Below are 15,247 nucleotides of genomic sequence, written 5' to 3'. Positions count from 1 at the left end.
CATGATTCAATTTGGAACTATCTGGAGTCTTGATAGTCTGTGTAGAAGTTGTAAAGGTCATCTGGCTCTCTTGGCAGTCATCTTAACAGTTAATCAATGCCCATTTTTAAATCAATAAAGGCAGTTCCAGAAGCTTCCATAAGAGCACAGTCCATATTCAAAGTTATGAATATAACATGCCTTTTGCTGGGCGTGACACTGATGTTTCTCTTTGCTCTGAATTGATTTGTGTCAGTGTTAAAACTAGTATGTTTGATGCAGATATGCAAAGTGTTCATATCTCATTAACTGAACTGCCGTAAATGAAGGTTTTAGTTTCTGTCTCTATTTAATAGCATTCAATTAATGAAACTATATTAAATTCAGTAAGCAAATGGGGTAATATTTGCTCATGTACCTATCTCTCCAAGGAGGACAGTAAGGATACAGTTTCGAGGCAGTCATTTGTGTTAGACTGCTGAAAGACAAGTCTGCCCTATAAAACCCCTAAAGCTATAATCACTATAAATTATTTTTCTTGAATTAATCTAATTCATATAGGCACTGGTGTCAATTCAATGCTAAAAAGAGTTATTTTGTGAACAAAGACTGAAACTAAACGTTCTGCTTACCTTCTGTATCATCCCAATGGAATGCAATTATAGAAATAAAACTCAGTGAATACAAGATATTTCTATTCTCCACTACAATGCATCTTCAACTACTACTATTTTAAAACTACTCAAGAATTCTCTGATTAACTGTCCATAGCCACTGTCTCTATTTCATGGGGGAAAAAAAAACATTCTGCAGCTTTTCACCTCAACAATAAAGCTGGAACCAAGCTTACAGTAACAGAACAAAACAAAAAACAAAGTTCCAGCTTGTTTTAAGTTAATGAAGAGTATGAATCTCAATTAACTACACAAAACAACACTGGGGAATCATTCGAGTGTCTTATTGTAGATGTCAAAATCCAATAGAGTTAGGAAATAATCCATCTCATAAGGAGAGCAAAAATAGTTCTACCTGCTGCTGATGAGCCTCTTTACCTGATCAAAACTGGGACGGGAACGGAGGTCTAAGGGACAAATTCCAACTTCAGAGACAGCTCATGTGTACTTAAAGTTTGGCCTCCCCACTGACCCATCAAACTTCTTGGAATGGATGCCCGTATTCCATTGCTGTACATTTTAGCTACTGCTGCTGACTGGCATAATTATACTGTAAATGGTAAGCCCTCATCACACAGGCACCTGAGGATTTGGCGGGACTCTTGCTAAGTCAAATAAAATGACTCCTGCCAAAGTAGTAACTCCTATGGATCCACCAAATTTATCTACATTTAACTCTTGCTCGAGGTTGCTTGCATATATATATATATATTTATTCATTTCAAATAAGCTCACAGCTTTACAAATATCCTTGGGAACAAAGTTTAGAATGGAATATCATGTTGAGACCCAAGCTTTCTACCTGGATAGAGCATCATGTTTTCAAAATAATGTTGAACAACGAAGACCTAATCCCTACTTTTGACAGAGAGATTTCTAATCTAAGTATTAAATATGTAAAGAAACATACAATGGAAACTCAGAAATTTCTTCTACAGGGAGGATGCAAAACTCAGTTTAGAATCCAGTGACAGCCTTACCGTAAGGGGAGTGAGAGACATGAATATCATCAAGCTACTCCAGATCTTCTCTATTTCCTTCATCAGTAGCTGGAGTTTCTCATTGCACACTGCGGTCGCTTTAATTCCAAGCTCAACACGCTTGGTTACTCGATACACCTCTATCACCCCTGTTAAAATAAACAGTGTTCACTGGTGCATAAAATTTACTTCCAAGACAAGAATTTAATACTGCTCAATATTTTTTCACTAATTTATTTATTTATTTAAAAAGTGCTAATTTTCATTTAGCGAAGAAAGTTAATTTTACGATTTCTTCCCTTCTAAGAGTCTCCTAATCCCTGCTTTATTTTAAGTAATGTTAAAACGGTCTACAGGAATCTAGATGATGTAATCACCATATAAGTTTTTTTTTAAAAAGGAAGGAAATAGTAAGGCTCTAGATAACATTTTCAGAAACTCACTATAGGGAAGAATATACTTTCAGGTTCCCCTCCATAGGTGGGCATAACGGCCGTGGAGAAGTTGCAATACAGGCTGACCAGGAGAATTCCAGGGATGAAGGAGCTGGTTATGAGGAATATCAGTGAGAAGAGCACTTGCCAATTGTTAAGACAGGGTATTTTAGGAGCCAGCTGGTCTTTCAGGCTCCATCCCTAGATTCAGCTAATTCCTGGCTGCATACACACCTGCCCCATAACAGACAGTTGTTGTCTTGTCCCACAGGTTAGAGCAATTAGATCTGGATTCGCTTAAACGGATTAGAGGGGAGGAGAGATATAATAGATGTTGAAAATAGTAAAAGTAATAGACATGGTAAACTAAGATAGATGATTTTCATTGGTAAGTAAACAAAAAACATCAGACTTTGATCACTAGATACAAAAAAGTGGATAGTAGAAGGAACATTATTCGTAGAGTTATACTGGCATGTGGAACATTTTGTCACGTGGTGATCGATGTTAAATTGATAACAACGTTTAAAAATGTAAAAGAAAAATATAAGAGGGTATAGGGAGAAAACACAAACGTGATTGTGAAAAATCAGTCCCCAAGAGCAACCTAAATTCAACACAGGCAAGAAGAGTCCAATGGCCTCTTCCTGTGTTAAAACCTATATAAATATACGAGTAAAACCCAAGAAATGGAGCAAACATTACCTCAAATCTAAAAGAATATCTCTCAGATAGCTATACAATTATTAGAACACAGTATTATTGATAGCCATCCGAAGGATATAGTAATGGTCAATATGGCTTTAGAAATAGGTCACGTCTGATGCCTCATTGTGGCAAAACTACTGATAATTGTGGGAAGGATAGTTGGTTTGCAGATGTGAGTCTTTCAGTTTGGTCTTTCACCAGTACTTTAATTTTAATCAACAATCTGTTTCTAAAATAGTGGCAATCTGTGCCTCTCAGCCACCTAACAAAATAGCCAGTTTCCACCTAATTACTCTAATAGCTAGTCTTGGAGTGGACAAGCACTGTACAAATTCAAGTTTGAATTTAAGTGTCAGCAAGCGGAGCACTTGCTGGTACAAGTTAGGGCCTTACGTGCTGAGGTTTTACCTGTCCCCGGTGTTGCGAAGGATGGGTCTGGCCACGCTGCCGCGGAACGCTCCAAGTAGTTGGACCGTGCCGTACCACCTGTCCCTTGTGGAAAAATTTATGCAGAGAAACACCTTTGACCACAAGTCCATTAGGCAGTGGTCAGCACGTAACGTCTTAGAGGCCCTGCGGGAAAAGGAGAGGGTAGATCCTGTGGGATAGTTCCCCGAGCAGAATGTCAAAGTCATTTGGCAGAATGCCTCATCGCCAGAACTTCCCAACAAGCACCAAGATGTAGCTTGGCTGGCGGTGTGAAAGGCCCTCCCCGTCAGATCCTTCCAACACAGCAGGAGTCTCACATCCTCTTCATGTTGCCCTTGTGTTGGGACGTGACTGTTGTTCACCTCCTTGTGGATTGTGCCTTTGTAAAGAAGGTCTGGAGAGAGATGCAGTGGTTTCTGTCGAGGTTCATCCCGAGCAGTTCTGTGACACAGGACTCTGTGCTCTACGGGCTGTTCCCAGGGACTCACCGAGACCAACATCAACTGCAGCTGGAGGATCATCAACTTAGTGAAAGACGCTCTTTGGTCTGCCCGAAACTTGTTGGTCTTCCAATGCAAAGAGTTGTCCCCAACTGAGTGTTGCAGACTGGCACATTCCAAGGTCCAGGACTACGTGCTGAGGGACGCACTAAAGCTTGGGGCAGCCACCGCAAAGGCACAATGGGGAAGGGTCACTGTCCAAGACCTTTCTGCCACAGTGCACCGAGGGACTGGGAATTGTATAGACCCCTCGGGCTGTACAGCTCAAAATGAATGTATGCATTGAATACTAATTGTATTATAATTTTATTGAAGCAACAATGATGTATGTTGATAACTCCAATACCATTGTCTGATTGTCTGAAGTGACCATATTGAAAAATTGCAATATTCATTGATTGTATTGACCTACCTCGTGATCCATGTGTAAAAGTTGAATCTGATTGTAATTTTTGTGAAGGCGATTTTGAAATGTTTTCCAGATATTTTATGAATAAAGTATATTTTTAAAAAAAGTTAAGGCTTTACAGACACAAGGCCACCAACTATCAGACAAGTGTTATCTTTCCCTGTCTCCATGTTGCTAACTTGTATTGGTCCGTGGAAGTTTAGATGCTGGATAACTTCAGGACCTTCTGGGCAGCTTTGAAGAGCTTTTGGGTGCTCAAGCGATCGCGCTGCAGAAAGTCTGTAAGATGAGCTGGTTCCTGTAACAACTGGCCTTACAGTCAGCTCAGTGACATTAATTTGGATTTAATATCAAACAGTGTTGGTGGGCTGTGCAGTTGCTGACAGATGTTACAGTAACCATATAGAAAGTTCTGTTATTCTTAGGCAGGCTGAGAGAGGCAGAATAGTTTGAATTATGCTGCTGATTAAAACTGAAGTGCCCAGGAAGGACTGATAGTTCAAAGGAAACTGACAGGGAATGGTGTGCTAAGAAGGTGAAAATCAGAGGACTTGAAGTGGTATAACACACTGTGGCAAATCACTCGCACTAGATATGCCTTCCCAGTCTACAGAAATTTTCAGGAGGGAAGTAAACTAGCAGACAAATGCTTTCAGTTCTGGACAGTTCTGATATGAGGCTTGCAAATTAAGATTGAGGGTCATTGAAAAGCAAATGAGCTATTTTCATAGAGTCCGAGCAGTAGAAAGCAGAAGACAACAATAATCTGAAAAAGCTTTTGCTAGGCCTTTACTTAGAATTCTGTACAGTCTATTCAGGGCAAGATAGGTGGGAATGTATGTTATCAAGAGGAGATAAAGAGTCTACAAAGGAGAATGGATAAGTTAAGTGAATGGGCAAAACTTTGGCTTTTGGAGAATAATGTGGGAAAACGTGAATTTGTCCACTTTGGCAGGAAGAATAGAAAAGCAGTAAAATATTTAATAAATGGAGAGATTTTACAGAACTCAGTGGCACAGGGTTATATGGGTGTCCTGATCATGAATCACAAAATGTTAGTGTAAGTACAGCAAATGCTTAGGCAGGCAAATGGAATGTTGGCGCTTATTGCAAGGGGGATGGAATACAAAAGTAGGGAAGTTTTACTGCAGCTGTACAGGGTCTTAGTGAGACCACACCTGGAGTGTGGTGTACAGTTTTGCTCTCATTATTTAGAAAAGGATACTATTGGGTTAGAAGCAGTTCTGAGAAGGTTCATTCGACTCATTCCTGGGATGAAAGGATTATAAAGAACAGGTTGGGTCTATACCCATTAGGGTTGAGAAGAGTGAGAGGTGACCTTATTGAAACAAATAAGATCCTGAGGAGACTTGATAGGGTGGATACCGGGAGCATGTTTCCTCTTGTGAGCAAGTGTAGAACTCGGGGATACAGTTTCTCTCAGAGGGTCATTACTCTGTGCAATTCTCTTCCCCAGAAAGCAGTGGAGGCTGGGTCATTGAATTTATTCAAGGCTGTGTTAGATAGTTTTTGTTAGACAAGAGAGTCAAGAGTTATTGGGGGGGGGCAGGCAGGTCAGTTGAATTGAGACCACAACCAGATCAGCCATGATCTTATTGAATGGTGGAGAAGGCTCAAAGGGCCGAATGACCTACTCCTGCTCCTATGTCCCATGTCCCTATGTCCGTTTATACGGGTCACTGCTATTTACACTATCCATTAGTGTCATGGAGGGAAATACCTTGTTATTATTATAAAATTTGCTTATGAGACCAAGCTTCATGGTCAGATTACTGGTGCAAAGTGATTGAGGATATTCAAAAGAACCTTGTCAAACAAAGTGGATAGTCTAAAGAATGACAGATGAATTTTAATGCAATAAATATAATATAAAATCATGGCACAGAAACATGTACAGCATGAATAAATGACCATTAGCAAAAGCGGGAAAAGAATTTTGAAGCAATCATCTAGTGAACCAGTACAAAGTACAGAGAGGAATCTCAAAGACATTTGATTAAATGTTATTTCAACTTCGTGTAATTCAATAGCAAGGCCATTTGTGGTGTTAAAAGCAAACTACCTTCAAAGAAACACAGAACCTTTGAAGAATGTCAAAGATAATTCTACAAATTAAACATAGAAAAGATAGAAAATAGGAATAGGAGTAGGTCAGCCAATATGATTATGGCTGAGCCTCTATCTCAACGCCATACTCCCACTCTCTCCCCATACCCCCTGACGCCCTTAGAGCCCAGAAGTCCATTTCCTGTTTAAATATATTCAGTGGCTTGGCCTCCACAGACTTCTGTGGTAAATAATTACACAGGTTCACCACCCTCCCAGTGAGGTTTCTCCTCATCTCAGTCTTAAATGGCTTACCTCGCATCCTGAGACTGTGATTCCCTTGTTCGAAACTCCACCCCACCCCAGCCAAAAGAAATGTCATCCCTGCATCCAGTCTGTCCAGCCCTGTCAGAATTTTATACGTTTCAGTGAGATCCCCTCTCATTCTTCTAATCTCCAGTGAATACAGGCCAATTAGCCCAACCTCTCCTCATACGACAATCCTGCTATCTCAGGAATCAGTCTGGTGAACCTTCACTGCACTCCTTCTATGGCAAGTATATCCTTTCTTAGGTAAGGAGATCTCTGAGTTACATGGAACAGCTTTTTGAAATGAGCTTATTTTCATTATAGAAAAGATAATTAAGAGGGAACATGATTCTGGCCTTGAAAACACAATGAAGCATTAAGATGGAAGTTATTTAAGTTATGATTACATAACTGCAAAACACAAGAACAAAATTAATGAGCAAAACTATTGATTAAAATGATTATTTCTCCCCATAGCAGATGATCTGCAAAACAGAATCTGAACAGATCAGCTAATTCTAATTGATCAACCTTTTTCTTTTAAAAAAAAATAGTTGGATCTACAACAAAAATAAAAATACCTGGAAAAACTCAGCAGGTTTGACAGCATCTGCGGAGAGGAACACAGTTAACGTTTCGAGTCCGTGTGACTCTTCAACAGAACTAAAGAAAAATAGAAAAGAGGTGAAATATAAGCTGGTTTAAGGGGAGGTGGGACAAGTAGAGCTGGATAGAGGGCCAGTGATAGGTGGAAATAGCCAAAAGATATCATAGACAAAAGGACAAAGAGATGTTGAAGGTGGTGATATTATCTAAAGGAATGTGCTAATTAAGGGTAGAAAGCAGGACGAGCAAGGTACAGATAGCTCTAGTGGGGGTGAGGTGGGGGGAAGGGATCAAAATACGCTAAAAGGTAGAGATAAAACAAAGGATGGAAATACATTTTTAAAAAATGGAAATAGTGGGAAAAGTAAAACCTATATAAATTATTGCAAAAAAGGGGGATCGGAAAGGGGGTGGGGATGGAGGAAAGAGTTCATGATCTAAAATTGTTGAACTCAATATTCAGTCTGGAAGGCTGTAAAGTGCATAGTCGGAAGATGAGGTGCTGTTGGATTTACATTTGGTTAAAAGCAGAACTAAAAATAGGTGATGATTATTGTGAAGATGGATATTTTTTTTTAATACTTTTGGGTATATGGTGGTATTCTGCAAAGAAGGGTGTGTGAGAGAGAGACCGTGTGTGTGTTTAATTAAACTGGGGGGAGATTAGTGAGGACAATTTGTCTGTGGGGGCAGAGAAATGAAAGGTAAAGGTGCCAGTTGCATGCATTTGCAACAAGAAGCTCAAGTGAAGTTGAATGTCCAAGTAAATACGTTAGGTTTTAAAATTCACATTAGATGATAGGTAAGGACTTGACTTTTTAGCTGTTAAATTTCAAAGGGAATTTAGCAGTGACAAGGGACTTTCACAACTTACAAAGGTTTCATAAGTAAACAAGGGAAAGTTATTCAATTTTATTTTATCTGAAAGTGGAGGCAATAGAAAGACATGAAAGGTTTTTATATTTTGGAAAAATCGAGTTCAAAGAGGTGCTTAGAACAATGGAGTCTAAGATCAAAGGGGTAAAGGATATTTAAGGAAAGATGTTTAGTTGAGTTGTATTAGCTGTGTAGGGGAGATGTCCTGAGGCTAACTCTGAGCTGAGAAAAGTTGTGAATTTGAAGTAGCCATCCAGTTTCAAGCCATAAAAGTCTTTGTATCAGAAAGCAGTCTGTTCCTTTTCTTTTGAATTTCCACAGCAGAGTGGAAGAGAGAAGTCGTGTGGTATATCTTTGCTGAAGTGATAGCAGTTTTGCCTTGGGTAACATTATTGGATTTTTATGGTTAAAAATCTATAAAGGAAGCTGTTGCCAAGTAGCTTATTTGTGTATTCTGACCAAGTGGGCTTTTTTGGGGAATGTTTTGTAAGTCTGTTTTAACTGTACAATTTTAATCTTGTGTGTTTTAAATTTTTTCCTTATCGTTAGTAAATCTTTTAATTTAAAAATCCTAAAATTGTTACTGAGATTCTGTGCTTCTGGGAATAGTAGCTTTCCCCTCGTTTTCAAAATGTGAAAAAAAGTTATGATCAGTAAGACAAGTTGCATCTGGGATCTGGCTTGCTCAGAGAATAACATCGGCTGTGGTTGCAACATTATATATTATATGAAATAAAATGGGTTTTTTATGAAATGGACAGAAACCGGGTGAAACCAAAGAATTGACACCAATGAAACGCATCTGCCAATGCCAGATCAATATTTTAGATAGTCATTTGATAGTACAGAACTTGATATTACTGATACTCAGCAATGTCAGCAACAATCAATATTTTAGGTTAGACTAACATCCTTAAGTCACCGTTGGTTAACCTTAGAGAAGCGGTATCCAAACGTATATCTTAGCGGCTGAATAAAAGTGTAACACGGAGCCTCAGAGCGCCAAATATAAAGTTTAACATTATGTTCTCAGTAATTTGCATATTCCTCAGGTTGCAAATATTAACGTAACTTGATTTTCTGATTTGCAATTCACCTACCAATGAAAAGTAAGCATCAAAAAACAATGAATAAAAAAAGTGTAAACAGGACTAAGCTGTCTGGGTTTCCAAGGCCAGATTGCAGTGGGGCTGAGGATTTGGGGGAGGGTGGGTAAGCCCTGCCTTAAAGGATCAATGAGAAATTTTGCAGTCCATTATCTATAGGAAATGTCAAGTGCAGTTTTTTCACCTCCCTCATGGGTTAAGTAAAGTGGATGATCCAAACTGTACATGGTCTGTTGGAAGGAAAATATTTAATGGGTCCATTTCTAATTCCACATTTATGTATAAGATTGTGTTTTACTGTTATGACAAGTGCACCAATGCATTTATCATGAATTGCTCTGTTCCATCATCAGCATCTTCACAGAGATAGAACCTCGAGATCCATTAAATTATTTGCCAACAGGTATCCTCAAATTAGATGTGTAAAATGCTGTGAATCTATTCAACAAAGTAAAAATGTAAACACAAACTGCAGGGTAGATCCACCCCATTTTAAATGGCTGGCAAACAATGCTCCATTAGTTATCATGAATAGATTATTTGAAGGTGAGCTAAATAGTTACAAAATAATATTTTCCTAATTAATCAGTGTTTATAGCACAGCCCGATTGGCATATTCTCAGCTATCTGAGAATGCCCTAGGATGATTTTGTTTCGACACATAGTATAAACATGTCATTTTGACTAAGGTTTGTAATCATGGTAGCTTAAAAAAAGACTCTACGGTTATTATGTTAAATACTGTGACATCTATATAACCAACATTCATATTACAGTAGCATTGTCTGCAAATGTACTAAGTGGAAGCATTTACAACTTAATTTACTATTTCCTGCGACTCTACAAATAAGAAAACTTATGACTCAACATTTACAGGGATGAATACTTTATCTAAATAAGCTAACTACATATACTAAGCCATACAGAGCACAGGGTCTCAGGTTTGAGTGTCAGTCTGACTTGAGTTCCCAGAAATTAACTGGTATAGCAATTGGCCCACTGCAAGTAATTGGGTCATAGCCTGCCTGGACTTAGGAGGGGAAATACTAGCCGATGCTTCTGCTCGTCACTTTCACTCAGTGAAAAATGCATATGGACAGGTGATGGGTGGAGAGAGGATTATGCATGGCTGTGATGTCCCATGCACACAAATATCCTTCTGGTAGACTTGTGCGTAAAGAAATTGAACAAGATAATGAAAGGCTTCCAGTGGCTATGGAACAATTTCCCACTAACATTCAGTGGAATGGGGAAAGGGGAAGGTAACTGGGGGAAGTAGTACTGATGATATGAATTAATTATTTAGATAACGCACTACAAGATGCTGAATTTGGATTGAGAAGTGTTGCCCGTTAACTTTATATGAATACTACTTTGTTAAAATTTTTTACATTAAAAATACTCGTAGCATTTGCTAAATTGTATGAAGGCCCTTGTGATTTTCAAAATACACAAGTAGCTTCCCTTCACATAACACCTGCAAAAAACATTTTTTGCAAACTCTAATGAAGCATGTCAAAAGCAGAATTCAGAATATGCATCATGAAAAAACATTTAATATTTGATGAAATTCAAATTATTGGATCCTGCCTGAAATTTGACATGTCGCAGGGTCCAGATCACAAGCAGCAACAGAAGCTTGAAGAGAAGTTGGGTTCTTCCTAATCGGGGGTAGGGAAAGTAGGAGAGAATAGTCAAATTTACTGAACTGATGGTTTAACAGTAATACCCATAAAAGCCTGAGGGGCCTGTCATCTGCTCACTCTCGACCATGAACTATTGAGCATGATTTCAAAAGTGTACATGTGGAGACCAGAGAAAGAAATAAAAAGTAGGATGTGAAGTTTTCAAGAAAGTAACGTTTTGTTTTGATAGAGAAATATTACTGACATCATCTTTCCTGGAGGACAAAAATGTTCCGGGATCTTGTAAGTGCATCACCACATAAAGAGAACCACCCCCCCGGCTCTAACAAAATAATTTCAATTAACAATTGTTGCCATTTATTCCATACCCAAGAGGTATTCCATGCCTTGTGTTGACTGGATGACTTCACTACACACAGTTGAACTGCTGATTCCATTCAAGGTATCACTGGCCTTCTGGATTACCTAGAAAATAATGTTTGTAGTGCCCTATAAGATATTTATGAAAATATAAATACTAGAAGAATTAAACAAAGTATTAACAAACTGGTATACCGTTGATGGACAAATAAACTGGGTGCTTATATCAAATGCCTAAATCACAAATTGTAGCAATGTGCATGATGTATTTAAAACTTCTGCCAGATTGAGAGTTTACTACCCTGATGAATCTTTCAACAAGAATTTGCATTTATATAGCACCTTTAATGTAGGAAAACATCCCAAGGGCTTCACAGGAGCACAATCAGACAAAAATTGACACCGACCCAGTGAATAGATGTTAGGATGGGTGACTAAAAGCTTGCGAATTTGATTTTAAGGAGCAGCTTAAAAGAGGTTAGAGGAGTAGCAGGACACAGTGATTTAGGGGAAGGAATTCCCGAACTTACAGCTAAGACAGCTGAAGGCATGGCTGTCAATGGAAGGGGGCAGGGGGTAGGAAATGCACAAGTGGCAAAAGTTGGAGGAATGCAGAGTATTTGGAAGGTTGAAGGGTAGAGGTGGCCCCCAAGAGGGAGAGGTAAGGTCATGCAGGGATTTTAAGCACAAGGATGAGAGCCTTAAAATTGGACCAAGAGCCAACGTTAGTCACAAGCACATTGGATGATGTGTGAATGGGACCTGGTGAGAGCTAGGATATAGGCATCAGAGTTTTGGGTGAGGTCAAATTTATGGAGAATAGGAGGCAGGCACATAAGTATTGCAATAGCCAAGTCTGATGGGAACTAAAGCAAGGATAGGGATTTCAGCCTCAGGTGGGCTGAGGGATGGTGGAGACAAGTTAGGAAGGTGGAAGTAGGTGGTCTTTTTAATGGAAGGACTATAGAGTCTGAAGCTCGAGCTCAAATAAGATGTCAAGTTTGTGACCAGTCTGATACAACCTGAGACAGTGATCAGAGAGGAAGTTGGAATCGGTGGCTAGGTAGCGGAGCTTGTGGTGGAGAGCTAAAGACAAAAGTTTCATTCTCTATGTTGTCCTTAATACCCCTATGACTTCAAACACAGCGAAAAAAGATTTTTCTATTGCTACCAGTTATCATTACTCCCTTCTCTAGTGACATGTTAGCTGTTCTGGTAGTATCTTTCATTGCTTTAAGCTGAGCTCAATACCTATCCCTGTTCTCTGGTGAAATATTTTTAAGTATGATTTGACATTAACATGATGTGTTAGTCAATCTGACTTATTTTTACTATATGCCCTTATTCTAATTCTAGAGATATACATGGCTTCCCTTTGCATTAACAGCCACTCAGAACTTTTAACAGAAAGTGGATTTTGATTGATTTACATGTCTCGTTCACTCAAAATCAATCAATCAGCAACCTTTACATTTTCTCATCCCCTGGGAATTCTTTCTGTGTAATTGATGGGTGTGAAGCTTAAGATTTGAAACTACAAAGCATTATAACTGATCCATCCTTCTGACTTTTAAAAATTAAAGTGGATTAGATCTAAATAAATAATAATGCTTAATGGGAATACAGGTGCAGACTTTATTCAACTTCTGAGAAAAAGGGAAATGATTCAAAACTGTTACAATTGAGTTAACTCAGTCTGCTTGATTATTTTGATTTTCCAATGATTGAGTAACATTTTTAGAGCGCATACAATCTTAACTTACTGAGACTTTATTGTGTGCAAATTGTCTGCTGCCTTTGCTTACGAGACAACATTTCAAAGTAATACATTGGTCGTGAAGCATTTTAGGTTGTCATGAGGATGTGGAAGACACTATATAAATGTAAGGCTTTTTTTCAGTAGAAAAATAAAAAATCTATTTTACATTAAAATCACGAAAAGGTACATGTTAATCCAAAGCTAAAAGTCTAAATTTTGAATTAAAGAAATTGTTTTAGTCGCCAGAGTGTCTGACATCTTCAGAAACGCAGCATAATGCTCAAGAGTCTCCAAACCAAACCATCTAGAAAATCAAAACAGTTTGAATTGCCGCTTACAAAAGTAGAATACTGCAGATGCTGGAAATCTGAAATGGAAACAGAAAATGCTGCAAATGCTCAGCATGACAGGCAGCATTTGTGCAGAGAGAAACAAGAGTTAATGTTTCAGGTTGATCGCCTTTCATCAGAACTCTCAGCAGATGCTTTCTGATCTACTAAGTATTTAGTATTTTCTGTTTTCATATCAGATTTCTGTTTGTCTGACATGCAGTACCCTCTTTCTCTAAAAGAAAACATCCCTTTCCCTAAAAGAAAACATCTTGGTTCAGAGAGCTTAGGTGTTTATTGCAACAAAGATTTATACTGTTAGTGTGCACCTGATACTGCTGGTGTTCATCCAGCTAAAACTAAGTAACCTCATGAGCACTGGTAATCTTCTTGTTTCTTGTTCCATTAGGGCGTACTACCTACAGCATTAACTTACAGGCTTATCTGGAGCAGAGTGGGAATAATCCCAGCATGCTATTCCTCCACATGCTATTCTAGGTGGACTAACAGCCCTGGAGTATTGCAGACCTGCCTTACTGGGTCTCAAATTACCAAGCTTGCTAACAGAGGCTTGATTTGGTTCTGATTCCTTAGCAGTCATGTTATCTTGGAGCCACCTCAAAACCAAAGAGAGGTTAAAAAGGCAAAACACTAAACGATACCACTGTTACATGTTTATTTTTGTTCATCGTGATCAAGACTCAACTGTGGAAGCAAACCAATATCAGATACGTTTGCTTAGCATCTCTTGTGGACACAGAACAAGGGACAAGAATAATACTCTAACAGCAAAATACCACAGATGCTGAGATCTGAAAAGTGCTCAAAAAACTCAGCAGGTCTGGCAGTATCTGTGGAGAGAGAAAAAGAGTTAACGTTTCAAGTCCAATATAGCTCTTCATTGGAACCGAAGAGTCATGTTGGACTCGAAATGTTAAGAATAATATTCTGACTGGCAGCATTCCAATAGACAATTTTAATAGCAATTTAAGAATTGTCCAGCATTACACCTTTGTCACAACTAAAACAAGCTGCAGTCACATAACAGATGCTTGCTAAACATTTCAGAATATGTAAAACCAACATAATCACTGCAGTTGCCAGCTTAAATTGGGAAATTAAATGTCACATCCAGTTTCAATCACAGTTCTTAATCTGAAATAAATCCTAATCTGAATTTTTAAAAATTCATTCACAGGATGTGGGATTTCACTTTAGTGCCCATCCCTGGTTGCTCTTGAGAAGGTGCTGGTGAGCTGCCCTCTTGACCTGTTGCAGCCCATGTGGTGTAGGCACACTCACAGTGCTGTTAGGGAGGGTGTTCCTGGATTTTGGCCCAGTGACAGTGAAGGAACTAAGGAACATTGATGGGGACTAAGGTGACCCGAGCTGTCGTTAGACTGAACTGCTGATTTGAGATTGCTAGGTGTAACGAGCAGTTCACAGTCACTAAAACCCTCATTATATGTGGCTGTAAATTGCGTTCCCTTAGAAACAGCTCCATGCATTATTCGAACTCCAGTCCCCAGCCACACACTCAGAACATGCAGTTCTTTTTGAACTCTGCTTATGTTTGCAAATCATGCTGAAAGACCAGCAGAGAATCAATTTACATTTTATACTAGCTCAATGCCCCAGTGGCATTAAACTCCCTGTGTGCAAATGGAATGGGAGGTTCTCCCTGCAGGGATCTTATACTATATTGTCTTAAAGACAGCTTATAGACTTAATTCAGAGTTATAAAGTCACTTTTACATTGTTGTAAACTGATCTAAAAAGTGAATATGCAACCGCATCCCTAGTCAATTAGCAACAAGTTCAGACTCAGGTACAGGTAAACCAAGCCCATATATTTCTGAAAATGACTTACGATTCTGCTGTGGCATACCATTGCAATACAACGCTAAATAAAATGTTGAAGGCTTCACCTGTAATGCACTTTCTAAACATCTTTGCCATTCATAAGCGTAGCGTTCATTCTCCTGAAACAGACAATAAAAGCAATTCACCAACCATAATCTGAAACTAATCCAACTTCCATATGCATTGTACTAAAATGTCACCACAAGGCAGTCA

At 38.8% G+C, this 15,247-nt stretch overlaps 1 protein-coding gene across 5 annotated transcripts in view; it reads right to left on the bottom strand.

Annotated features, from left to right (window-relative positions):
- The window catches only part of synrg (synergin, gamma), a 117,159-nt gene that overhangs the window by 23,206 nt on the left and 78,706 nt on the right, over nucleotides 1-15,247 (bottom strand). For all 5 annotated transcript variants that reach the window (XM_041198452.1, XM_041198451.1, XM_041198453.1 and 2 more), the window contains 3 exons: nucleotides 15,100-15,153; nucleotides 11,092-11,188; nucleotides 1,634-1,782 (listed from right to left, as the gene is read on the bottom strand). In XM_041198452.1, coding sequence (XP_041054386.1) covers nucleotides 1,634-1,782; nucleotides 11,092-11,188; nucleotides 15,100-15,153 — 300 coding nt within the window. The remainder of the gene's footprint in view (nucleotides 1-1,633; nucleotides 1,783-11,091; nucleotides 11,189-15,099; nucleotides 15,154-15,247) is intronic.

The sequence above is a fragment of the Carcharodon carcharias genome, chromosome 10 (assembly GCF_017639515.1).
Source record: "Carcharodon carcharias isolate sCarCar2 chromosome 10, sCarCar2.pri, whole genome shotgun sequence".
Classification (NCBI taxonomy): domain Eukaryota; kingdom Metazoa; phylum Chordata; class Chondrichthyes; order Lamniformes; family Lamnidae; genus Carcharodon; species Carcharodon carcharias.
Note: the sequence above shows the minus strand (reverse complement) of the source record. Positions and strands in the feature narration are given on the sequence as shown.